This window comes from Camelina sativa, chromosome 14 (genome assembly GCF_030686135.1).
Source record: "Camelina sativa cultivar CO46 ecotype springtype chromosome 14, ASM3068613v1".
NCBI lineage: Eukaryota > Viridiplantae > Streptophyta > Magnoliopsida > Brassicales > Brassicaceae > Camelina > Camelina sativa.
This window is the reverse complement of record NC_141893.1, coordinates 32,207,112-32,232,663: the sequence shown is the minus strand read 5'-3', so window position 1 is coordinate 32,232,663 and position 25,552 is coordinate 32,207,112. Positions and strand designations below refer to the sequence as shown.

The following is a 25,552-nucleotide window of genomic DNA, read 5'->3' as shown; positions in this document are numbered from 1 at the left end:
GCTGTTTTCTTATTGGTGGTCTTTTTTTTCCCACATGATTTTTAATTTTTATACTTATTTAACTCCCTTTTAAAAATTATTTTCGTACACGTACGTTGTCACGAATTAAACTATACTCAAGATCAAACAAATTTCACATCTACATATAATAAAATACAGGTACTATGATTCACAAAAGTTATGCCCAGAAGGCCAGAACAAAACAAAAGTAACCTTTTGATCAAATTTAAATAAGATATTTATAGAAACGTATTCAAAGTAACGAGAGTTATACATAAATCTCGTATGCATTATTTTATAGAAACGTATATATCAATGTAGAACTGTATTTATAGTGGAAGCCTTTTTAGCCGAATGGTTGGCCTAGGGTTCATTAATGCTTCTATATCAAGAGATCTAGGGTTCGAACCCCAGATAATGCGAGACAAATCTTCAGTGATGCGCAATTATTGTCGTTTGCTGATGCACAATTATTGCCGTTTACTGTGATTCTACATACAACTGAAGATGAGCATAGAGAAAAGAGTAAGAGGGCAAAAGTGTACGCAGTGAATTTAATAGGGTATAATTTACAATCTATAATAAATCCAAAGTTAAAAAAAAACTGTATTTCTAATAAATGAGAAGCAAATGTATTATATTGTTCATACCGCCTATATTTTGGGGGCGACATGTTTTTTTTTTTTCTTTCAGAAATTAATTACATTAAGAGAATTTGGCAAAAATAACCCAAAAGAAAACTATATTTAACTAACTAACAATACTAACCATCAATCCATCATATACATTAGCCAATTTATAAACTGCTTCGTCTAGTTTATGACGTTTGTTTTCCAAGTTAACTTGTTTTTTTTTTTTACTACTTTCTGTTATATACTTGAAATATTTTAGAAATATCCTTTCTATTATTTGTGAAAATATCACAATCTAAATTTAGTATTAAACTTTTTTTTACTCTATAGTCAATTTTATATTTTATACTGTCATTAACCATAATTGTTTTTACTAATATTTTTTCACCAATCAGATCCAAAGTTGTATGACGTAATCTAGACAACAATCACTTGTGGGTAGCCTAGATTTGAGGAATAATTAATCAATTCAATTTAGCAACGGCTTATAAAAAGTCAATTTCTATTAAATAAATTTAAATTCGAATTTTCAACAATGTGTTTGCTGCCTTAAAATACCCTTCATTGGCAAGAACACAGATCTTCTCTTAAGTCCCACTCTTCCCTTCCTTGCTTCTTCTCTGCTCCAGAGCCAAACTCTCTTTGGCTAATTTTTTTACATAAAACAAAATGGCCATTAAGCTCCCTAATACGTTCATTAAAGCCACCTCACTTCTCTCCTTAATCCTCTATTTCCTAATAACAGCAACACTTAGTCCTACCTTGGTTTTAGCTGATGAAGACGTTGTCGACCAAGATGAAGACCCGGAGTACTACATTCTTGACGAAGCTCCCTCGATACTATCCAATATGACTATTTCATCCAAAACCAGGCTACTAGTTTCCCAGTACAAGAAGATCAAGAAAGGAATGAGATGTCACGTCGTGAGTTACAATATTTGCAATGGCGTAAAAGCGAACAACGGGACAAGCCTATTGAATTGCTGCAAGAAGCATTGTCGGAATATCCTAGGAGATATGAATAACTGTGGTCGATGCGGTCACAAATGTGGTTTCGGGCAACGTTGTTGTGGTGGAGTTTGCACTTACGTTAACTTTAACCCTAACCATTGTGGGAAATGCACGAGGAAATGTGCATCGGGGGTCAAATGTGAGTACGGGTATTGTGGGTATGCTTGATTTTAAATATTAAAGAAAATAAAGAGACGAAAATGAGTGCTATATCGTAATTTTGAGTTGTTTTCTAGTTTTGGTTTTCTTGAGGGAACCGTTATTATTAGCATACGTAAGAATTTCACTTCTACAAAATCTTCATGCATAGGCATGTTATGATTTTGTAAGTGAGTATACAAATATATGTAAACACAAAAATTATTATTTAATAAACATAAATAAATAAAATATTATACTCTTGATCATTTTTTCGTCGGTTCTTTTACAATATAGTTGAGATCCATTTGTTGGTTTCATAGATTAATTCATTCATCTTATTTTAGCTATGATTATACAAAATGTCAACAAACGAAGAAATGAGATACAAAGAAACAAAAAAAAAAAAACTGATTATGAGAAGAGAAAGAGAAAGGTCCTTTAAACTTTTTGAATCTTGATGCTTCTTTCTTTCTAAATATATCTGATGATTTCAACTGCAAATTTTCCCTTCTTCGTTTCATTGATCTCTCCAATCTGTGATTCAAAAACAAGTTAACACAAGAGTTTAATACTTTGAAACTAATCACTAAGTAAAAAACTCACTTTCCACGTTTTTTACCTTAAGTCTCCCTTTCCCGCTAACGGAGACAATATCACCAGTCTTCACTAAGGTTCCGTTCTTAGTAACGGTTGCCCAATTAACCCGAACGTCTTTACTACTGCATTTCGCAGAAGAATGCTGTTTAGCTAAATGAGAATGCAGTGAAAGATCTCACATAGACGAAAGAAAGTTTTCTTTTACGTACCTAATAAGATCAACAAGCTTTGACCGCGAAATCTTAAAACCAGCACTAGCTACTGCATCAATTCTTAACGAGGCTTCCACAGTTTTAAAGGTATTTGTCCTAATTAATACACAAAACAGTCAAGCCAATGCAAAAACACTTTTTCAACGCTAAAAAATCGTGTATGTTTCTAAGGGATTAGCACTCATACCTTGGAGGTTCGTATTCAAGAGCAAGCAAAGGTATCTTCGTACAAGTTACACCAACATTTCCAACCTATGAATAAATTTTTATTTTACATCAGATGATCAGAGTACTGCAGAGCAAGGATTTAGTCAATGGATTATAAAGATTAGCCAGAAAAGTTTAAACCTTGTCGAGAGCGGATACAACAAAGTCAACTAGTTCAGGAACAATCAGGACCTGAGCTCCCTTTTCCTCCTTCAGTAATCATCAAAGTCATTTAGCCAAAGAAATGATGAAACAAGGAAAGATTTTGTAATGGAGCTGACAAGTGTTTGTTATATAGAATCAATCAAATGATGATACCTGAATTAAGATATCCCCAAGTTTCTCCCTGGAAATTCCTGTGCCAAGAATCGCGCCGAGGAAGTCACCGTGAGAACAAGGTTGAAACCCAAAATCCCCTGTGATACTATGAGTTGAAAAACACACTCAGATTTAGAGACAAGAAACAAAACTCAAGAAGAGAACACTACCATTCAAGACTTGTTACCTTAAAGCTGCAACTATATCTGGATCACTTGTTAATACATCAGGATGTCCAATAGAGATCCTACACCGTTCAGCCTAAGAGACAAAAGACAGATTCCACCTCAGCTTATGCTAACATATTTCAGAGGAAGCTTTTCGTTCAAAGATGAAAACAAACCTCAGGGTAACCTCCTTGAGCAACTATCTTAACATCAACAAATTTCCCCAATACTGAAACTGATTCTTTAACAATAGGTGGTGTGAGAAAATCTGTGTGCAGAACTTCTCTTCTTGATGCTGCACGTCTCGCCTATAAACAATCACACCATTGAGATACACTGAGATTGAAGACGTATCCTCAGAGAAACAGAGAATTAAGGTAGAGAACAATGGAGAATAGTACCATTTCAAGAATTTGCTTAACTTCTTTAGCAACAGCTTGGTCTCCAACTCCTTTGAGGAGGAAATCTACATCTCCCTTTATTGCTTCTGCAACGTGACATCTTCTCAAAGCTGCAATTTTGTTTTGGACATTTCATCAGACCCGGAAAAAAAAAACAAAACTTTAGTGAAGTCTCATACAGTTAGTTTGATTGTAAGCTTCACTCTCTAAAATTAAGAAAGTTCAACTAAGAGAACACGTAAAGACAAGTTCATGCCCTAATCTCTAAATTCCCAATTAAAAAGTTGCAAAATTTAATCAAGAAGAATCAATTGAAGATGTTCTTAGTCAAATAAGTTCGATGGTGAATCCAAAATCATCACTAATTTCAGACGAACACAAAGTACTAAACAAAACCAAGATAAGTAATGGGGAATGAACCTGAATGTCGGAGAGGAAACGAAGCAGGAGTGGAGAGATTTGTGATAAGGGTTTTGTGATTTGTGCGAAGTTGAGAAGAAGCTGCTACTGGCCGGAAAGCTTGTCTCAAGATGACCCATGGAGGAGCCAAGCTCGTGACAGCCATAGCTGTTCTCGTCGTCTCTGCTTAAGGAGAAGCCTCTAAGTCTATTAGAAGGTTTCTTGTTACCTAATAGAAACTCGGACACCTCACTCTGGGCCAGAAGGTTTGTCATAGCAAATAGCAATGAGGCATAGTAGCAAAGCCTCTGGGAACTTTGGTAACTTCTTGTTCTGTTACATGACTGAGAGGGTGATTCTTTAAGCATTTTGGAAGGCGTTATGTTTTTTTTTGTTTTTAGCTTTGTCAAGATTTTCCAATCACATTTGAAGACGAGAGACTTTTGACTGTAATAAATTGGTTAGAACACAAGTTTTGTTTATGTAAAAATAGTATAAAAAAAAATCAAGAGGTCTCTCTTCCATGTACACACATTCTAAAGCTACTACACAAGACTAAGAGGATGCTTTTTGGTTTCTACAACTCAACTAACAGTAACTTCGTTTGCAGTCATTGTCAAGACATTTGCATCCATGGAGAGATTTCCGAGGTCCCAAAGTTGTTCCGATCAAACATCTTGACCTGATCCTTGTGTGCCAGAGCTTTTTCAGAGTGACTAGGTCATGCTGTGTTCGACTGAATCAGCTTTGAGATGTCAAACATATTTCACCGTGGAGGTGAATGTCTCTACGACTCTGAAAACGACTGTTCAAGATCGACTATGACATTATTGCCAATGTCATTTGCTTCTAAACTAATTATAAACCTTGAACCTGTTTGCTCATCACTTAACTCTCTAAAAGACCTTTGTTAATCTTCTTCCCCTCATCCAAAGTAATAGAAGAAAACCAGGAGAGCAACCAGGAGAACAACTGCAGCGGAAGAAACAGTCCAAACCCATAGCCTATAAGCTTTTCTACGCTTCAGGATGGCTTTTAGGACAGCCTCATTTCCTTTTTCGTAATATCTATACCTAAAACTTCTCTGTTTCTGAAACACTGATCTCCCATTTAATAGTTTCTCTTTTTCTGGTTTTGATGCATCGGTGACTGTCTCTCTTCTTCTATCTACATCCAAAGAAGCCTTCTTCTTCTTCGCTTTCTTCTCAAGTTCCTTAAGTTTCTTTTCAGCTTCCTTTTTAACTCTTATGGCAGCTTTAGCAGCAGCTTTTTCATGTAACTTCCTCTTCCTTTCCATCGCTAGCCTAGCTTTCTCTATCTGTTCTTCTCGTTTCTTCTCTTTCAAAATTTCTTCATCAATCTCTTCTTCCTCCTTTTCAAGCTTCTCATACACCGGGATATCAAAATCCATACAATCATCAATCTCCTCCTCAGTACTAAATCTTTTGAGTTCTATGGCCTTTTCCCCCGCTGTTTCATTTTCATTCTCAATATCTACATCGCCTTCCAAGTCCTTAAGTTGCCCATTGCGCCTCAGCTTTGGCTCATCAAGTGAAGGCAAGATTCTTTTCTTGTAATCTTCCCTAAAAGCCTTGTCACTGTTCCAACGAGACATAAATTTCTCAACCTATCGAAAAGTCAAGACACAAAGACACATTAAGACCAAATGCTCAAATCTCAAAGGCATACACACACACACACACCAATAGACTGATAAAACAAACCTCGGAATTAGCGAGCTCATCAAGATCTCTAACATTTCCAGAAGCAGCCAATTCAATGGCTTTCATGATCACAACACGACTCTGGAAAAAGGCTGCATTCTACAACACAGAATACACACGATAAATAAAAGATCTTTTTACATGCAACTTGACAGAGAAAGAAAAAGACTTTAACACAAGGAAAAAGCTGTAAACGCACCCCCTTGTCGCGTTGTATCCTCAACATCTTAATCCTTTCGACGGCTTTGTCTCTTTGATCAAGTACAGAAGCCATTTGAACATTCAACAACTCAATTTCCATCTTAATCTCACTTAACCTCTCACTCAAACTATAAATTTCCCCTGTAACCACTTCTTGATCCTTGTTCATCTCCAGAGTCACAGACTGATGACAAGGAAATATGGCATTGTATTCATCAAGTGACGAGACCAAATTTTCCACTGAAGCAACCAGAGACAATCTCTCAGCCTACACATCATTCACACACTTAATCAAAAACCTTTTTCCAAATTGTATAACTCAACAAAATCGAAAAGAAGAGTCAAGAAATGTTCTCACCCTTTTGGACTTCAAGCTGTTAGCAATGTGAATCCGGTCAGTGTTACAGTGATAAATCTCATCATTAGCTTCATCAATCTTGGTCTTAATCTCAGGGTCATCGTAAGCGAATTGCTTAACGAAGTAAAAACAGAAACGATTCTCTCCAGACCACTCTTCCTCCTCTAGTAAGCTATCACCGGAAAACACAGCTTCGTCGTCGTCTTCCTCGGTGGTCACCGTAACCGTCGATGACTCATCGTCGTTTAACTTCCCGATAACAATTCGACGCACATCGAAGCCGTCACAGAGTAAAATAGGCGCACTCATTTGTCCCTGCTCCCACGAAAATAAACCAAAAAGATCAGACCTTTACATCATCAACACTCATGAAACACGAAATAGCCTAAAAGATCAGACCTTTATATCAGAACTCATGAAACACGAAATAGCTAAAGATCAGACCTTTACATCAAAACTCAACAGATTCAATTCTTTATTACAAAAAAAAACGCAGAATCACTTAACATTACCCAGAAAGAAACAGTCCAAGAAGATAGAGAGAGATAAGTGTCGAATCAAGAACCTTACTACAATCTTCAGGGTTTTAGCTGAAGAAAAAGATCGAATTTTTAAAGGGAAGAAAGAAAAATTCAAAGTTTTTAATGAGAAAAAAAAAACAGATCTTTCGGAAATCAAGAAAGAGGCTAGTCTTGTTCTTTGTTGATCCCATAAGAAGAAACTCGTTTGGAAAGATTTTAAAAATTTCTTGTTTTTGCGTTCACATTTCAATTTTTATGTTTCTTTGTTTCTTCTTGCAAACCAAATAACACGTTTTTTAATTTTTATTTTGACAACTATTTATTGTTATACTATATAAAAATTAGTTTTTTTTTTTTTTTGTAGATTGATTGAGTTCGGGTATACCCGAAAAACCCGAATCCAAACGGGGAATACCTGAACCCAACCCAAAAGTATAAAAAAGCCGAACGGATTTTATATGTTTAAACCCGAAAACCCGAAAACCCGAACCCGAATGCCCATCACTACTCTTTTGTATGTTAATCTGAATTAATCAAATACTAATTGCCATTGTTATTAATTTCAGGTATAACCGTGGCCCATGTGGAGGGACCTCTACCATATGATTTGGTCTTTTTTTGTTGACTTGTTCGTATGATACAATTATTGCAATTCAACCCAAAAAAAAATATAAATCATTTTCCTACACTGACAATTAAATCCAACTAACATTGTTTTTAATTATCACATTCACATAGTTAACCATCACATTCAATCGGTTATAAAAAAAATTGAATGAATAATTTATTACTCGAGTACATACTAAAACAAAATAAAATTCCAAAAAATTGAAACAAGGTGAAGAAATAGAGAAATTTTATCAAACAATGGCAAAGTAATAATAAAAGAGAGAGAATGGTAGTAGTAGTGTTGGTTGAAGTGTTGTTATCACAATTTCCTTATGCGTATGTTACAATTGCATAACCCAATGGCTACGGAACATGTTACAATTTCCTTACAAATAACAAAATTGATAACTTTTTTAAAAATAATTTAATCTGCTACACTCACATCTACAAATAGAACTCTATATTAGCTTGCATGACAACGGAAATGAAAACGGATAAGTGGGAGCGAAAAAAATCGAAAACAGGAAACAATTTTTTATAAAATTAACAAATAGGAAGGTTTTGGAAACGTATATATTATATATTTGTATACATATGTATATACATAATTAAACACAAAATATAAAAACTATATTAAAAAGAATATTTGAAACAATCCAAATTCAAAACATCAATATTAAATAGTTGAATTAAAACACTAATAATATTATATATTTATATGTATCATGAATATATATTTCCAAATTATTTATTTATTAAGTTTCTAAGCTAAAAAAAAATTTTAGTCGTGTTTCCAAAAGTTTCTATGGTGTTTCCAAACAGAGATTTTTACAAATTGTATTTACGTATTTTCACGAGTTTCTGTTTTTAAAACGTTTCAAAAACGAGAAACATACCTTTAAAAGAATTTTCATGCAACATATATTATACAAGTTTTTGAAATATGTCAACAAAACTATATTCATGTTACCAAAACGGCAAAACCGTTTATTTTTTTTTTCTTGAGCAGATAATTAATTAATGAAATCGTTTTCGCATAGCAAGAATTAACAAATAAATATAAAAGCGGAATTTAAAGTCGTTTTCGTGTTGTAGTAGCTTCAAAAGAATTGGATATAACCTCTCTAGGAAAATTTCTATCTACTTTTTTGAGGTTTTATAAGTTTTTTAAAGTCTTTTTTTTTTATTATTTTTGGAAGGATTTAATAAAATATTCTCTCTTCATCCTCTCTATTAATTCTAGTCCACACAAAAGTGTTTTAACTGTCTTCACACCAAACGTATCAAACAAAGCAATAATCTCTCTTCTTCCTCTCTTGCACACCACTACAGAGGAACTCAGGTACCAATCTCTATTCCTTCAATTCTTATATTTGATTTTACTTATCGTGTGAGACGTTTTTTTTGTTTTTGTGTGGTTTTCGTGAAGAGTTGCTTAATTTGTGGTCTGGTTCATTAATCAACTTAGAAATTGTGATTAGAGATGTTTTAGAGGACAGAAAACATTCTCTGTTTCTATGTACTTGAAATCTTGATTTGTTTGAAAGTAATTAGTGTGTGTGATGAATGATGATGCTAGAGGCCTAATTCGAGCTTGAGCTGAGGATTTATAATCAGGCTTAAATTGATGTATTTGCAGAAGAAGATTTGCTAATTAAAGAGGTTTTGGTTCTTTTGCTTTGGTGTCATCGTCATGCTTTTTTCTCATGATTACAAACTCTGTTCAATGGGGTATGTAATCATGGAGAAGAGATTCGTATGCTCATTTGTGATCACATCTCTCGTCTGCGTTGTTCTCCTTGCAACTTCCTTCAACATTGGTTTAATGTCTTCCCTTCGACCACCAACCAACGGAACTTTATCTCATTCCGCTAAAAATGATTCAGAAGCCAAGGACAAGCTCCCACGTTTCGCTTACCTTGTTTCGGGATCTAAAGGAGATCTTGAAAGCCTTTGGAGAACTCTTAGAGCAGTGTACCATCCATGAAACCAATACATTGTTCACTTGGATCTTGAATCACCTGTTAACGAGAGATCAGAGTTGGCTTCTCGCATTAAAAAAGATCCTATGTATTCAAAGATAGGGAATGTGCATATGATAGCTAAAGCTAATCTTGTGACTTATACCGGACCAACAATGGTGGCGAATACCCTTCACGCATGCGCTATTCTTCTTAAAAGAAGTCCCGATTGGGATTGGTTTATCAATCTTAGTGCTTCGGACTATCCCCTCGTGACTCAAGATGGTAAGTTCTTCGATCTTTTCCTTTTGTTCTTCATCTTCCTCTTGTTGAGACTGACAAAGAATGTTCTACGTTTGAAGATCTTCTTTACACGTTTTCGACTTTGGACCGGAACCTCAACTATATCGAACACACAAGTAACTTAGGCTGGAAATAGTGAGCTTCTTCTCTCAGTTTCTGGATTCTTTTTATTAGTTTTTCATTTGTAAAATCTAAAGTTTATTGGTCATGTCTCTCGGTGAAGCAAGAAGCGGGCAATGCCATTAATGATTGATCCTGGACTCTATATGTTAAACAAATCAGACGTTTTTTGGGTTTCTTCTAAACGAAGTTTACCAGCTCCTTTCAAGTTATATACTGGTTAGTACTGTTCTTTTAATCCTGCAGTTGAAAGCAGAATCACTATGTTCTTCTTGTTAGCAATAAAGTTAGAAACATTTTTTGTCTGTTCCTATACGCAGGATCAGCTTGGATGGTTCTATCACACACATTCGTGGAGCATATCATATGGGGTTGGGACAATTTACCAAGAACTTTACTCATGTACTACACCAATTTCGTTTCTTCTCCTGAAGGTTACTTCCATACAGTCATATGTAACACGCCAGAATTCTCCAAAACCGTAGTGAACCATGATCTTCATTACATAGCATGGGACAAGCCGCCGAGGCAGCATCCTCGCGTGTTGTCCCTAAGAGACATGGAACAGATGATTGCTAGCGGATCTGCATTCTTCGGTAGGAAATTCAGAAGAAATGACACAGTCTTGGATAGGATCGATAAGGAACTCCTTACGCGTATGAACGAAGACAGTTTTACTCCCGGCGGTTGGTGTGGTGGGAAACCAGAGTGCTCGGTTGTCGAAGACATGGCTAGGACCAGACCTAGCGCAGGGGCTGAGAGGCTCAAGGGGCTTGTAGATAGGTTAGTTACACAGGCTAAATCAGGAAAGAATCAGTGTGTATAGAGAGAATCAATTTCTTGTGGAGGAGTATATTGCAGTTTCAGGCTATACATATATACATCGTATAATTCTTTTGAAGTGATTAACTATATTACTTGTATGCTAAGTTACTCACTGTCTCATTAGGGTTTACTATAAGTACTATACATATACAAAGATCATATATATTCTTCTATACACAATTCTTTAGTAGCAACAATGTTTTCACTCTTTCTACTCTCTCTCTCTCTCCCAAAAATTGTTTCCTATACCAATCAAACCCTGGAAAAATACAATTTTGCTCCTGAGCCACATTGGTTCAAACCATCTCCAGAATCTTGATGTTGCCAGTGGAGTTTGCAGCGACTAAGGTCGAGGACTGTCCCCGCCAGCAGACTGAGGATATGAACTGTGAGGCGTCGTCTACTTCGAGATCCGACACAGGGTCTATAGTTTTGAACTTGTACGACAAAACCGGCATTGGAAATGCCTTGTGGTACACAAAAACCTGTCAAGTGAAGCACAAGAAAGTCAGATTTTCTTTTTGGCCACAAATAAGACCGAAGGTTCTTCCTTTTTTGTATATATTTGAAGTGAGTGTACACATACCTCATTAGTCTCGGAGCCTGTCGCTATATACCCGTCAGAGACCGATAAGCCGACAAAGTTCTACACACATTGCAAGAAGAAATGTATTTATAATCTAAGAATGTAGTCTTTGAAATGATGCAAACGAAACCAAGTTAGAATAAAAAGGTACCTTAACATTAGTGTGTCCCATGAATGAGTGAAGAGGCGTTTCGTTAACACCGGAATGTGACATTGATAAGTCCCATAGCTTCAGCGTGTTATCAGTCGAAGAAGACACGAGTGTTGATGAATCTAAAAATCTGACATAACTCACGGTCTTGTTGTGACCAACCATTGTGCAAAGAGGAAGCTTGGGGTTCCTTAGATCATAGTAGTAAACTTTGTGGTCTGCTGAACCAAATGCTAAAGACCGACCCGAGTCTGACGGAAACTGGACACAACATATGTTTGCCTTTGTCTTGATGGTTCCAATACTAACTCCCTGAAACAGAGGAAAACGAACTCTAACCTTTAATATACATCCCTCAAAGAACTAAATTCTTGCATTTTCAAGAAATCGTCTTTAAATAATACGTTTTGGTTTAGTTTAGAAATTTTGCCTGATTGATACTCCAGAGCTTAACAGAACCATCATCACTACCGCTGGCTAACAATGTTGGATCTGCTGATGAAATATCGATTGACCAAACACGCTTCTCATGCTCCTTCATCTCTGTAACCAACTGGCTTCTTGCAACATCCCATACCTATGAAATTATTAAAAGTTTTGTTTAGACATTTTTCATTGAGTTTTCTTCTTCTATATCTTATTTTAAATCGTGAACTTACCTGAACCACGCCTTCAAAGTTACTTGATGCGATTTGGCTCTTAATGTAACTGTTCCAACATATACCACTAAGCTTAGACCGGCTAGCAAGTTCCACAACCGGGTAATGAATGTCCCGACCATCTTTTATTATTGACTCACATTCAAATATCTTGATTTTCTTGTTGACGCCAGCCGTGGCAAAAAACTCTCCATCACGGTCAAAACCAATTGCGCAAACAAGGTTAGACGAGTTCAACAAATCTCCTTGCTTCAAATCCGCTTTAACTTGTAGCTTACTAAAAGATAAGTACTTGCACAAACCCTCGAGGAATGGATCGATCCACCCTCCCTGTCTAGACTCATTGATAGGATCTTTTGGTGGTTGTGCCGGGCTGCTCACTGAACTTCTTTCTGAACTTCTACCACTACTACTGAACGCAGAATAATATCTAGCCATTGGTTTTTCAGCAGCAGCAGCAGCCTTGATTTGTCTGTATCTCGTAGCAAAGTAGACTGATTCCAGTTTCTTTAAATTCCTCATTAACCGAGATCTTTCAAGAAGTGTGCTTTCTAGAGTATCATCAAGCTTAGATTCCTCATCAATGGTATTATCATCATTTTCTTCCTCTGCTGCAGTGGTCTCAACTCCTTGTCTAATTCGTTTCCTTGAGGCTAAGAATGAACGAATGTCACTCCCTTTTTTCTGTAAAACCAACTGTCGCTTTACGACTTGATCAATATCAGAAGAAAGAAGCGATATTGTATCCCGCAACTTGTCTGCAGCTTCTTGTTTTCTCTGTTGAATCAGAAACAAGAACTCGAGCAATAACTCCTGTTCCTCGATTCCATCCCTTAGCCCCATGGCAGCTTCACGTTCTTCCAAGTTCTCTCTAGGTTCGTTGATAAACTCACTTTGTAGCAACTCACTGCATCAGTAAAGACAAAGACGCAGACACTCTTTAAAAAGGACAAAACTTTTTCCTAATGATACTAAAACATCAAAGATAGAATCAATCACCTCATTGATGGTCTATAGCTAGGCTCAGGATGCAGTAACCACAAGCAAAAGGAAGCTTCTTTGGGAAAATTGAGCAGTATCTGAGGTGGAAGAACACGATGTCTTAAACTAGACATAGTTCTTGACTTCTCTTCTCTTGACGAGACAGGGCAAAATAGCTGCACAACAACTAACATTCATCAAATCAGTATTCTCAAGAAAACAAAGCAGCTAAGAACATATAAATCAATCTTCTCACGCACAAACCTCAAAGAGAAGAACACCAAGACGGTAAACATCAGAAGCACAAGTACTCGGAGAACCATTATCTTCTTCAGGACTTGTATACCAACTCATCTCCATTGCTAATATCTGTTTCATAGGGAAAGGTTGCTTCTCTGCTCCTTCTGATCTATTGCTTCGTCTCTCTGATAAAACATCCTCTTTTCTCGAGCTCCCAACCTCTCTAGACTTTGTTGTAATCTCCTCATCAGAACCAGAGTCCGAACAAGAAGCGGATTCGATAAAGGAGACATGGTTAAACGAAGACATAACGAAACAAGAAGGCCTAACATTGTGGACAACAATGCCTTGAGAGTGAGCTGCATTGACAATCTCAACGATTTGTCTGAAAACGTGAAAACACTCAAACGCATCAACGGATCGGTCAGGATTGTCTAACCACTGACGCAAGCTAACATCTTCACATTCCAATGCTCTCACAATAGAGCCATCATCAACAAGTCCCAAGTTATCGTCTTTGTGTGAACCAAGTAAGCTTCTGACATAATCAATGTGAGACAAAGACTTAGAACCATCTGTTAAAAACTCTGAAACACCAGAGGTGTTATTGTTTAATCCTCTGGAATTAGATTCTGAAGAACCCTCCATCATTTGATTTTAAAATCATCCACCAAAAGAAATTACCAAAAGACAACTCCTCTGGATCCTCCAATACTTCATTATGATCCCATCCCAAAAGAACCCTAAGAGAGAATCGAAAAAAAGTTAAGATTTTTAAAAGACCCTTTGACAGAAAACACCAAAACCAGATATAAAAATGCAACCTTTGATTACATATAATAAAAGAGACAAACACGAGTAAGGTTGTACACCACTAAACTCTCTATATAGCTAGAGAGAAGCAACAAAAAGAAAAAAAGCAAAAAGGAAGAAGAAGATAAGAAGAAGTAATAACTTGAGAGGACTAAGAGGCACCGAAGAAAATGATCTTTTTTGAGAACCACACATCGCAAACACACACACCACACAACACACACACAGTTCGTAGAGAGATTCATATAATTAAATTCTCGGCAAAAGCAAAAAATCTATTTTTGGGCCTACGATTTTTACTTCACAGTGAGGGTTTTATTGCTTTTTATTTTATTTTATTTTTAGCTTTTTTGTTTGCTAATCGTCACTTCTCTTTCCACGCAAGCAACGTGGTGAAACGACGACCTAGGAATCACAACAACAACGAACGTAAAAGCGTGTAAACCTTTTTCTTCGTATGTTTGGTTTTGGGCCAAATACGTAAATATATGCAAACAATAGGGTCAAAAGCTAAAAAGTGTGTCCAAATCAATATATTATAGTACGTTTTCGTAAGGCTATATTAGGAATTTTAAGCAATGGTATTGAAGAAGCCTTACAAAATTTTGTACCTAGAAATGATTGTACTAGTTGGAAAAACAAAATGGTTTGTTGTATGTATTATTGGTTTTGGTGAAGGGAAGAGAGAATGTATGTATAGGTGGGGGAGCATTTAATGACCAGAGGGGAGTTTCCATTTCCATGGAATGGATTGAGACAAGTCGACAACACTCTCTACAAAGCTAAATTACAAAACCACATGCGTCCGGACACGCCACGTGTGTTTTCTATTCCTATGATTACTGATTAGATAACGTAGCAGCTCTCCGTTTTATACGACCAAGAGGAACGCTGATAGCTTTATATTTCTTCCCTTTCATGATAGATTTTTATCGTATTTAACAAAACACGTTGGAACAAGTATGTATATAATAGGAGTAAGCCTTATGAGTTATTTTATTACTGATTTTAAAGTAAGCTGCATAATAATTTCGATTTTTTTTTTGTCATCTGATTTTATATTATAACTGAACAGATTACAATCTGTTAAATACAAAAAAAGATGAAAACATAGAAATTATCTAAACTAAGTCATGTTGTGAATGTTTGTTTCATATGGGTTTATTTGGTCTGAACCATGAACTGGGTCCATATTGGTGTGAAGCCCATACAGGATCCGGATTGTGTGGTCTGCAAGGATAAACCGACATAAGCTCTAGAGTTTCACTATATAAGGGAAGCTACGGTTGAGGAAACAAGACAAGAGTAAGCACAAAGACGCACTAAAGAAGCTGGTGGTACATTGGTGGCGGCTGTAGGGCACAATGCAGAGCGCTGTGCAGGGCAGATGCAGAGACGCAGAGTGCAATGCAGAGAGCATGCACAAGGCGTCGTACATGGAGCTTAAAGATGTGTGCAGAACCATGATAAAGGAGCAGAAGCTTGGCTGGGGTCGAAAGGCTGAGAGCCGGACATAACCTTGTCTAGGTTTAAGGTGTCTTCAAGACACTCTGATGAGAGACGAAAGGTGGAGCTGCTTCTTTAGGGTTCTGGAGGTGTTTCAGGGTTATACATGGAGGGGAGAGCTGAACCAGAGACAAAGAGAGGAGAAGAAGAAAAGCTAGATCTACTATGTTTTCTTCTTCAGGTTTCTTTGTAGTTACTCTCTAAGCTTGTATATGAAACATTGTGTGTAAACCTTGGTTAATTGATAGTGGATGTTTGTGGGAGAAGGTTCCCACACGAGATGTACCCTCTGCATGAGGGGAACTCGTTAAATCTTTGTGTTATGTTTATGTTATGATATTGATCTGTGAAGTAGACGAGGAGTAGGGGCAGAGTCGCGGTATGTGGTTCACTACAGAGGTGAATCAGGGTCTGCGATTCTCAACAAGTGGTATCAGAGCTCAGGCCCAGGATTTCACAGACTCAGGCAAGACGGTGTAAACATACAAGAAGGGTCCAGAGACTGTTGTAGAAGACTCGAAGGTTAAATCAATTATGGGGTTGGTTTAAGGTGGAGTTATCTGCAGTGTTTGATTCAGGTTCATGGATGGATGTGTGAAGGTGATTTGCACATGGATGTGAAGAGGGAATCAAATCATCATCCAAAAGTCTCAAACTTGTCAAAACAGGAATTCAGTTTCCGCTGCGGTCACAAGGTACATGTGATGTTTTGTTTTGAAGCTTCTGAATACTCAAAACTGTTTCAGTTTAAGGAATCTAGACACTGGGAGAACACAAGGATGTAGACGTCTTCAACTATTGAAAAGTCAGTTTTCGGTTGTTGAAAGTCTATGTAGTGGTGTTTGGGAATTGGTTGAAGGTACAACTATAGGAGTCATGGATTTACTAAGGGACACCTTCAGAGTTGAATCTGTGTGTAAGAGGGTTGTTAGGTCAACAGGTTGTGTCAAAGATTCATGAGTATGAAGATGACCAGACAATTTGTGTTGAAGTGGTCAGATTTGAGAGGTGTTAGGTGAATGGTTATGTCTTAGGAATGGATCAGGTTGTCAAAGATTTGAAAGGACTACAATCTAGGTAGGTTTACAGTGAATAGGGATGCAGAAGAGTACCAAGAGTCGAAGTTGCTGTCAGTGAGATTTTCTTTGTCAAGGTGGAGTTTGCTCTAAAAGGTGACTTAAAATCTCTAGAAGACTTTTGTAGACGTTGCAGGACTGTGCAAGATTTTGCAAGTAAGCGCAAGAATTTACAAGGCTGGCGCAAGGTGATTGGGTTAGGTTTTGCATTGAGAAGAGAATCAGAAACAGAAAAGTTCTGGTTTGCCTGTTTGCATCTACAGAGATGATCTGGTGGATGAATCTTCTGAAGGTATCACTCGCAAGAAGTTTAAGTATTTTGTTGACATTTAATAAGGAAGCATGTGAATATAAGGGGAAGATTCAAGTAGATCTCTGGTGGTTAAAGATGCAGGTTATGATAGACAAGACTAGTAGAAGGCTAGTGGGTCTAGTAGCATCATTAAGTTCCTCAAGAAAGTCACTTACATTGAGGTTAAGTGAGGATTCATCAATGGTGAAGACATGTCAAGTTGTATTGATGAATGGTGAGAAAAATTATGATGATGGTACCAAGTTTCTTCTTGGTAAGGTCTGCAATTATGAAGAACTATTGCAGGGTTATGTTACAACAGGTGTGGCATCAAAGATTCTAGATTGAAACACTAAAGGCTGTTACAGGGAGACTAGCAGAGGTTCAAAAGCTGTTGGTTGGACATCCGTTTTAACATGAGGTTGAGCAAGAGTTTGTATTGTCATATCATACATGCTGGGTTCATAAGCAGATGGTTAAATAGATGAGATGTAAACTCAATCTCAGGAGTAATGCATTGAGTTGAGATTGTTTACATGATGAATCAGGGATTGTTTCAGGTTTGAAGCATGTATGATTCATGTGTTCTGCATGGGATTCAAGGAAATTTTGTTCAAGCTCAGTGCACATGAGAGGAATCAAAGGTCGACCAAGTGAATCAGGTTGCAGACAGATAAATATGATATACAATCATGATAACAGGTCGGTGGCATTTATCAGAAACCATGGAAGAGGTTGTGTGATTGTTGTAATTGTTTTCTGAGAGGTTCATATCTCAGGTTTTACTATTCTAAAGGTTCAAGATCAAAGTTCCAGAAGCAAGTCAGGTGCTACTTGTGGGTGAATCAGAAGTTCTGGTTCTAGGTGGAGCTATTGTGAGGAACATGGGAATCTTGTAAAGGTCTTCATAAGTGTTTCTAAGAACAGGAGAAACAAGGTTGAAGAAGATGATTCGTGTAAGGAGTTACACGAACTTGTTGGGATAGCTGAATAGCACCGTAAGCTATTTAGAGAAGCTGTCAAGAACAAGGAAGAATTTGTATGGCTTCGTAGACTGAAATTTCAGAAAGTTCGAACAGAGGGACAGTCATGAGACAGTCTAAGGATTCGATAAGTGCTGGGAATTTCAGAGCAATGTCAGAGGATGACATTGGAGGACACAAAGGAACATTAATGGTTGGTTGTGTTCTGTATTAATTATCAATGAATCAAGGTTGTTAAGGGTTTCTTCAAGGATGTCGGTTCAGTGGTCAGAGTTCGTCTACAAGTGGGATTACTGCCATCAGGAGAAGGAAGCTTGAGAGAGAGTCGCGAATCTCTTGAAGTTTCTGAAGATGGAGTAGAAAATTCCTAAGGTGGATGAAGATGAAGATCATTGGAAGTTGCAGGTTCGATTGGAGAAGACAAGATTTTTTTTTCTTCTCAGGAAAGAATAAACACATAGGGGATTTTGTAAGTTGGACCAAATGAAGCAAAAGGTGGAGATTGTTGTGAATGTTTGCTTCATATGGGCTTATTTGGTCTGAACCATGAACTGGGCCCATATTGGTGTGAAGCCCATACATGATCCGGGTTGTGTGGTCTGCAAGGGTAAACCGACATAAGCTCTAGGGTTTCACTATATAAGGGAAGCTAGGATTGAGGAAACAAGACAAGAGTAAGCATAAAGACGCACTAAAGAAGCTGGTGGTACATTGGTGGCGGCAGGAACGAAATGCACACTGTAGCTGAACCATCATCAAACCGGCAGGAACGAAAGCAGAATTCATACCATCACAAAGAAACAAAAATCACAACCACCACAACAAACCAAAACCCCATGGAGGGCGATCCAAACTAGGAGCAAAAGAGAACCTTGCAAATCGAGCTGAGACAAATCAAAGAAGACCAGCAGCTCTTACATGCGGACCCTCGTCGACCCAGCTTCAGCCATCTACAGACCCAAAACTGGTAACCTCCTCGTAAGAGAAGAGCTGAAGGACGATTCCACTGCTATTGTCAAGAACTCCACTCCAAGACTCCAAAAAGCCACAGAAGAGAACTAGTAGATGACTAGCAACAAAAAAACATCCAAATGACAAGCACAAGGAGCGATACCTAGCTCGCAACGCCAACCCTAACTGACCAACAAACCCAACCTAGCAGAAGATCTCTGAACCACTACAAACCCTTAACCGGAGAAGGCAAACTTGCGAAGAAAACACAAACCACAACTCAAAGCAAACTAAAACCTTGGGTAAAAGCCACAACGACACTAAAACCAACATAGCCTTGATGAAAAACCCGCAAACAAGAGAAGAGAGAGACGAGATAGATACAACTACGAATTAGAAAAGAAGCTATTAAAAAGCTTAACTAAACTAAACCGAAGTGAACCGGAGTATTATTAGTTCCGAACTTCAAATTCAAAATGTTGCGAGGCTCAGCACCACGACTGTTGACCCGGCGAAACCGGTTTTCTCCAGTAAGAACTTTACAGAGAGGTATAGCCCAGTTTGGATATAAAGGCCTTTTAGGATTCTTGACGTTTTCTGTGCGGCCGTGATAATAGGGCCCTTTGTACTCAGTCCAAGAGCTTTGTATTTATCTTCATTTCCTTAGATATATCACCGGTTTACTTTCCCAGTTATAGTCTTTAATCCAATATATAACCGGCTTTCTAAAAAACCACTGATCACATCAACAAAACCTTTATTTTTTTGAATAAATGAACATTAAATTATATTCAAGACAAAAAAATCTCTTTGTACAATAGATGCGTCCCTGTTTTGAAAAGAATTTAAAGAGAATTTAAAAGTTCAAAAGCAGCTTAAGTTCTGGATTGAAACCAAACTTGTAACCCATACTTCTTCTTGTCGGGATTGAGTCGCTGGATGGAGCCATGGAGGATATCTTGTTGCGAACTATAGGCTGTCCAAAACCTGAATGAGCAGAGCCTCTGTGCTCGATTGACGATTGTTCTCCATGACGGTGCTTGTTCCTTGGTCCACTGATCACATCAACAAACCTGTCTCTGTCTTCAAAATTGTCGAAGAACTCGACAGCGAGGAGAATGAGATGGTTGTTGGGGTTACCTATCAAGAAGAGCAACGGTAAAATAAAGATGAAAGAATGTTTAATGTAGCACTAGCGAAATAAGTTAATATTAATTGCAACCTTTTGTTAATGTTGTTTGAGATAATCACGATAAACCAACAAGGCAACAACTAACGAAATAAGTACTTTTATAAGTTCCTTTGCATTATGCAAAAATATTTTATGAAAAAAAAAAAGGTAAATGCAAACGCAAACGCAGAAAGCGTTTGAAACAATCAAGATCTATCACCTTTGTTGGTTTCGTTAAGAAAACTGATGGAATTATGGAAACCTCTTACCGGCGGCTGGTTTTGTTTTTTCGTAGTTATGAGAAGGAAAGAATATAAATTTAGATTTCTATGTTTATGAAATCTATCTCCCAAAGATCATCTAGATTTGATCTAATTCAACCATGAACACTTTCTTAAAGTAGAAGAAAATACTAACTTTGATCCATTGCTTGATTATATTTAATGATGGATTCAAGTCTTCAGCAATTGATTTTCTCCTCCCTTACTTCTTATTGCTTTCACGTGATCTTTGATGAAGAAGATCACTAGTCTTTTTTTTTTAGATGTGTATTTGGTTTGGTAGTGTTTCTCAAGTTACGAGAACTCAACCATTACTGTAACAATTCAACAACTACACATATATGTATCACATGTATATACAGTAACCTTTCAAGCTTCGTAATAACACCTCTTAATAGCTTCGTAATAACACCTCTTAATAATGCATACACATAACATATATATATATATATATATATTACTTATATAATTAAGAGAAGGAAAGAGGGTTATCAATACATCCAAATTCTAATTCATTAATCGAAACCGATTCATCACGGTGTCGTTTTTAATATTAGAATCCACAATGTTAAATATAAACTTAAAATTTATTATTAAACCGAAAGATACATAGGCCACATAGAATATAAAATATTCTTACATTCTCCCACTTGGCCTTTGTGTCAATTTAATGGTTTAATAACTTTAATGCGCACTTTAATATCAAGTTCTAATAACCTTTAATGACTTAAATAAAATCAAACTGATCAAATCATGGCGGTCACACGTCATTGAATGACATGCTCCCTTCCATGTATCACAAATCAATTCCAATTTTATATTATTCTTTTATATTGAGAAAAACCTTAATTCTCAAAACAGTTATGTTATCTATAAACCATAAATGTGTACACATACTTTAATGATAACATGTCTAATAAAAACAGAAACATAACTTTAAGTGACTTCATAGTGTCTCATACATAATAAGCATCCTATAATCAAAACAGCAAGGTCTTATCTATAACACCCATATGCTCTACATGGCCAATGAACAAATTGGGTGGTAATCCCTTAGTTAGCGGATCTGCAACCATCATATCCGTCCTTATATGCTCAAAAGACACTCTACGTTTCCGCACTTCTTCTTTGACAGACAAGTACTTTATCTCCATATGTTTAGCACCTTTTGAGTACTTGTCATTCTTTGAAAAGAAGACAACTGCAGAATTATCACAGTAAATTCTCAGCGGCTTCTCTATATTGTCGACAATCCGAAGCCCTGAGATAAAGTTCCGCAGCCACAATGAATGAACTATGGCCTCAATGCATGCCACAAATTCGGCCTCCATAGTGGAAGAAGAAATGACAGACTGCTTTCCACTTTTCCATGATATTGCTCCTCCAGCTAACAAGAACAAATATCCAAACGTCGATTTTCTACTATCAACGCATCCGGCATAGTCTGAATCTGAATATCCAATGACCTTGAGGTCATCAGATCTTTTGTATGTAAGCATGAACTCTTTGGTGCCTAGCAAGTACCTGAGAACCTTCTTTGCAGCCTTCCAGTTGTCCATTCCGGGATTACTTTGATATCGACCCAACATACCAACAGCAAAACTGATATCTGGTCGAGTACATGTCTGAACATAGTTCAAACTCCCAACCATTGATGCATAAGGAATTCTTTCCATTTCTTTACATTCAAGTTCATTTCTTGGACATTGCATTTTACTGAACTTCTCCCCTTTCTGATTTGGAATTTTACCAGCAGAGCATTCACTCATTCTATATCTCTCTAAGACCTTATCGATATAACCTTTCTGAGACAAACTTAGCAATCCTTGTGATCTATCTCGAATTATTCTTATTATGATCACATAAGATGCCTCACCCATATCTTTCATTTCAAAGTTCTTAGATAGATATTTCTTTATATCATGTAGCATACCCATGTCATTCGCAGCAATCCAAATATCATCAACATATAAGACTAAAATCACAAACTTGCTCCTACTGACCTTTATGTATATGCATCGGTCAACGATAACTTCTACAAATCCATATGACGTAATGATATCATTAAACTTCAAATACCATTGTCTGGAAGCTTGTTTAAGTCCATATATTGACTTTTTCAGCTTACACACCAGATGTTCATTTCCTGTGGTCACAAACCCTTCAGGCTTATCCATATATACTTCTTCCTCAAGCTCTCCATTCAGAAAGGCGGTTTTCACATCCATTTGGTGAAGCTCTAGATCATAATGAGCCACCAAAGCCAAAACAATTCTAAGAGAATCCTTCTTTGAAACTGGAGAGAAGGTCTCTTTATAGTCAATGCCATCTTTTTGGGTGAAACTTTTGGCAACAAGGCGAGCCTTGTATCTTTCAATGTTACCTTTCGAGTCGCGTTTAGTCTTAAAGACCCATTTAGAACCAACGGTTTTGAAACCGTTTGGCAACTCTACTAAGTCCCAAACATTATTATCACCCATAGATTTTATTTCTTCTTTCGCGGTAATAGTCCATTTTTCAGAATTGCCACTTTCCATAGCTTTTCGGAATGTGTTCGGGTCTTCATCAATGCTTAAGTCACATTCACTTTCAACAGCATAAACCACATAGTCATTTGAAATGGCAGATCTTCGGTTCCTTCCAGATCGCCTTAATGGTTCTTTTGGTACACCATTTTCTTCATGAATAGCGACAGGTTCATTAATTGTCCCTTCATCTATTGGGATTGGTACATCATCATGTTGTTCTATTGTCTCATTTGACTCTACTGAAACAATAGGAACAACAACCTTAGGTGTGACAACAGGTGAAGAAACTTCAACCTGAACTTCTTAGATGTCCACCTTTCTTGGTTCACCACTCCCACTAGTTTGACCATTTTCAATGAACCTAGCATTTCCCGTTTCAACTATTCTTGTACTATGCTTAGGACAGTAAAATACATACCCCTTTGATTTTTCCGGATAGCCAATAAAGAAGCCACTGACAGTCCTCGAATCAAGTTTCTTTTCATGTGGATTATATGGCTTTACTTCTGCTGGACATCCCCAAACACGTAAATGTCTTAAGCTAGGTTTTCTTCCCGTCCACAGTTCAAAAGGAGTCTTAGGAACTGCCTTACTAGGAACCCAGTTTAAGACATACGTTGCAGTCTTTAATGCATATGTCCACAACGAAAGGGGTAAAGAACTATTACTTATCATGCTTGTAACACCCGTACCGTCGCAAAAGACGGAACAACATGTAATCCATCCGGTCTGGCCAAAAACGTTTCTTTCTTTAAAATTCACCAACGAACAAACTTCAAACTGCAACTCTTAAACTTACTAACCTGGAGAAAAGGGGAAAAAGGGGGTGAGTAAACAAGTTTACTCAGTGAGGAGATCAAACTCTGCCCACTGGACATACAGTAATAACGTTCCAAATATAATCAACAACTATTACTTAGCATAGATTCAGAATGTTTATCAATCAAACAAACAAGCAAACATCTTATTTCTCCTCAATAACTTTCATCTTAGTTTAATCACTTCTATGGCAACTACCACATTTAAACATCTTAGTTTTACTTTCTTATAGGTTTGGCCATTATCACTTTTTCTGGCTCACAAACCCCATTCCTGGAAGACCACGGCCCATAGCTCGATTCTTCCCGTACTGCTCGTCAGCGGTTTATGACCTGCAATGAACCCGTCGGTCCATTACAGTCCAACATCCTCAAGTATCTTTTGTTTTCTCATTCTCATTCTCATTCTCATGAATGTTCATAATTATATTTATAATATGATATATACGTTAACTCATAACATCAAATCATGTAACTATTGTGCTTCACATATATCATGTTACTAACAACCTACTTACCATGCACATAAATCCACACAAACATTTTCAATCAACAAACAATTCTTGAGTCTATACCCAGCAACTATCGAAGAGTACATAAGGAAAGAGGTTACTGTTATCCGCAAATACCACCCTCACCTTAGCCATTGGATTGAATCCTTAGTCTATATCTAGCATCAACAGAAGACCCACTTCAACAACAATCCTCAAGCTGCAGCGGTTTAGATAACCCGATCAGAAATTATAACAAAAATATTAATTCATAATATTTAATCCATTTAAAAACAACCCAACCCAAAGTCTTGATTTAACTGGTTATTTTGGTGTTTTCTCAATTAAATTAATTAGACCTAAATCTAATAATTTAATCCACCATAACTTCATCTTTACGATCCCATAAACTGAGTTTGATTTAATAACCAATTCCATAAATCAAACCACCTAATTGAAGAAACCACCATCTATTACACGTAACATCAACACCACAAAAGTCAACCCACATCCTTATCAATTAAAATCCGGTTCTGTATTTTAATTACGATCCTTGGTCAAGTCCGTTAAACTTCTCGGTTCAATAATGAAGAAAACACAACAACACCAGCATGAGACAAGGTGCAACCGATCGATTACCTTTCTCGACAATTACTCTCGACAGATCTGATCGGCGGCTTGAAATCGACACGGCCATTCAAGCTTCAGCGGTTAGGTCCTCATCGCTCAACAACGCAAGAACAACAACAAATCATAAGACAGGGTCAGTAACTTCTTGTGCAAGCTACATTAGAAAATAGGGTTTCCTTACCCTTAAATATATCTCCGATGGACCACGACTGCTCCGGTGACAACGCCTGACATCTCCGGTGACACATGGAGGCGGACTAACCAGCGGTGGTGACCGACGGTGGTAAAAGCTTACGTTCTTCTAACAACGCTTCTTCTCCACGAGACTCACGACAACAACAAGGCCTCTCGATAACTTTCTTCTTGGTAACAACATCACCAACAACAAGATCATGACTTCAGATCTCCAAGGATCAAATCAAGCTGCTAGTGTGTTTTTAGGGTTAGGTTTGGGTTTCTCTTTGACGGCAAAGTGGAGAAGGAGATACATATACACCATACGACATTCCTTTTGTCGTTTTAATTGTTTTGCTTCATTTGGGCCTTTTAATGGACTGATCTTAGAAACAGAATAAACTGGCCCAACTATAAAATCGGGATGTTACAATTCTCCCCCACTTAGAATAAATTCGTCCTCGAATTTGCGAAACAATTTCTCCCCCGCTTAATTTATGTCCCTACTTGGAGT

General features: G+C 37.2%; 4 protein-coding genes and 1 pseudogene across 11 annotated transcripts; 2 read left to right on the top strand and 3 right to left on the bottom strand.

The window, feature by feature from the left end:
- Positions 1–1,224: 1,224 nt before the first annotated feature.
- Positions 1,225–2,050, top strand: LOC104742821 (protein GRIM REAPER pseudogene; annotated as a pseudogene).
- Positions 2,051–2,088: 38 nt separating this feature from the next.
- Positions 2,089–4,395, bottom strand: LOC104778507 (uncharacterized). The gene is made up of 10 exons (XM_087485566.1): positions 4,107–4,395; positions 3,687–3,796; positions 3,462–3,593; positions 3,306–3,379; positions 3,119–3,224; positions 2,942–3,010; positions 2,781–2,845; positions 2,591–2,689; positions 2,404–2,503; positions 2,089–2,318 (listed from the first exon to the last, which is right to left on the bottom strand). The coding sequence occupies exons 1-10, from the start codon at positions 4,249–4,251 to the stop codon at positions 2,256–2,258; spliced, it is 963 nt and encodes a 320-aa protein (XP_087341692.1). The 5' UTR covers positions 4,252–4,395; the 3' UTR covers positions 2,089–2,255.
- A 163-nt stretch (positions 4,396–4,558) lies between these two features.
- Positions 4,559–7,218, bottom strand: LOC104742817 (proton pump-interactor 4). Of its 3 annotated transcripts, none has more exons than XM_019235357.2 (5): positions 6,881–7,218; positions 6,369–6,683; positions 6,009–6,278; positions 5,810–5,908; positions 4,559–5,712 (listed from the first exon to the last, which is right to left on the bottom strand). In XM_019235357.2, exons 2-5 carry the CDS (start codon positions 6,675–6,677, stop codon positions 5,011–5,013), a joined length of 1,380 nt encoding a protein of 459 aa, XP_019090902.2. In that variant the 5' UTR covers positions 6,678–6,683; positions 6,881–7,218; the 3' UTR covers positions 4,559–5,010. The 3 variants fall into 3 exon arrangements, with proteins under 3 accessions (XP_019090902.2, XP_019090903.2, XP_087339613.1); XM_019235358.2 differs by having other exon boundaries at positions 6,934–7,216; XM_087483487.1 differs by having other exon boundaries at positions 6,813–7,132.
- A 1,366-nt stretch (positions 7,219–8,584) lies between these two features.
- Positions 8,585–10,901, top strand: LOC147928913 (beta-glucuronosyltransferase GlcAT14A-like). 3 transcript variants are annotated; one of them, XM_087483489.1, is made up of 5 exons: positions 8,585–8,840; positions 9,138–9,744; positions 9,822–9,897; positions 9,986–10,101; positions 10,203–10,901. In XM_087483489.1, exons 2-5 carry the CDS (start codon positions 9,567–9,569, stop codon positions 10,706–10,708), a joined length of 876 nt encoding a protein of 291 aa, XP_087339615.1. In that variant the 5' UTR covers positions 8,585–8,840; positions 9,138–9,566; the 3' UTR covers positions 10,709–10,901. The 3 variants fall into 3 exon arrangements, with proteins under 3 accessions (XP_087339615.1, XP_087339616.1, XP_087339614.1); XM_087483490.1 differs by having other exon boundaries at positions 8,657–8,840; positions 9,990–10,101; XM_087483488.1 differs by having other exon boundaries at positions 8,746–8,840; positions 9,249–9,744.
- LOC104742816 (protein SPA1-RELATED 4) lies at positions 10,774–14,544 on the bottom strand. Of its 4 annotated transcripts, none has more exons than XR_015579583.1 (8): positions 14,280–14,544; positions 13,349–14,067; positions 13,103–13,260; positions 12,104–13,010; positions 11,849–12,021; positions 11,445–11,756; positions 11,294–11,353; positions 10,774–11,192 (listed from the first exon to the last, which is right to left on the bottom strand). XR_015579583.1 is itself a non-coding variant. In XM_010463867.3 (8 exons), the coding sequence occupies exons 2-8, from the start codon at positions 13,973–13,975 to the stop codon at positions 11,004–11,006; spliced, it is 2,400 nt and encodes a 799-aa protein (XP_010462169.2). In that variant the 5' UTR covers positions 13,976–14,067; positions 14,280–14,544; the 3' UTR covers positions 10,774–11,003. The 4 variants fall into 4 exon arrangements, 2 of the variants coding, with proteins under 2 accessions (XP_010462169.2, XP_010462170.2); XR_015579582.1 differs by having other exon boundaries at positions 14,149–14,355; XM_010463867.3 differs by having other exon boundaries at positions 11,875–12,021.
- Positions 14,545–25,552: the final 11,008 nt, after the last annotated feature.

What these genes read in the sequence shown, in the direction of transcription:
- LOC104778507 (XM_087485566.1), bottom strand. Translation starts at nt 4,251, where the DNA reads ATGGCTGTCACGAGCTTGGCTCCTCCATGGGTCATCTTGAGACAAGCT. An exon ending in TTGTATCCGCTCTCGACAAG is followed by an intron (nt 2,846 to 2,941) that starts GTTTAAACTTTT and finishes ATTTATTCATAG; the next exon opens with GTTGGAAATGTTGGTGTAAC. An exon ending in AAGCTTGTTGATCTTATTAG is followed by an intron (nt 2,504 to 2,590) that starts GTACGTAAAAGA and finishes TGCGAAATGCAG; the next exon opens with TAGTAAAGACGTTCGGGTTA.
- LOC104742817 (XM_019235357.2), bottom strand. Translation starts at nt 6,677, where the DNA reads ATGAGTGCGCCTATTTTACTCTGTGACGGCTTCGATGTGCGTCGAATT. An exon ending in ACAGCTTGAAGTCCAAAAGG is followed by an intron (nt 6,279 to 6,368) that starts GTGAGAACATTT and finishes AATGATGTGTAG; the next exon opens with GCTGAGAGATTGTCTCTGGT. An exon ending in GGATACAACGCGACAAGGGG is followed by an intron (nt 5,909 to 6,008) that starts GTGCGTTTACAG and finishes TCTGTGTTGTAG; the next exon opens with AATGCAGCCTTTTTCCAGAG.
- LOC147928913 (XM_087483489.1), top strand. Translation starts at nt 9,567, where the DNA reads ATGTATTCAAAGATAGGGAATGTGCATATGATAGCTAAAGCTAATCTT. An exon ending in TCCCCTCGTGACTCAAGATG is followed by an intron (nt 9,745 to 9,821) that starts GTAAGTTCTTCG and finishes CTACGTTTGAAG; the next exon opens with ATCTTCTTTACACGTTTTCG. An exon ending in TCCTTTCAAGTTATATACTG is followed by an intron (nt 10,102 to 10,202) that starts GTTAGTACTGTT and finishes TCCTATACGCAG; the next exon opens with GATCAGCTTGGATGGTTCTA.
- LOC104742816 (XM_010463867.3), bottom strand. Translation starts at nt 13,975, where the DNA reads ATGATGGAGGGTTCTTCAGAATCTAATTCCAGAGGATTAAACAATAAC. An exon ending in AGCTATAGACCATCAATGAG is followed by an intron (nt 13,011 to 13,102) that starts GTGATTGATTCT and finishes TTACTGATGCAG; the next exon opens with TGAGTTGCTACAAAGTGAGT. An exon ending in ACTTTGAAGGCGTGGTTCAG is followed by an intron (nt 12,022 to 12,103) that starts GTAAGTTCACGA and finishes ATAATTTCATAG; the next exon opens with GTATGGGATGTTGCAAGAAG.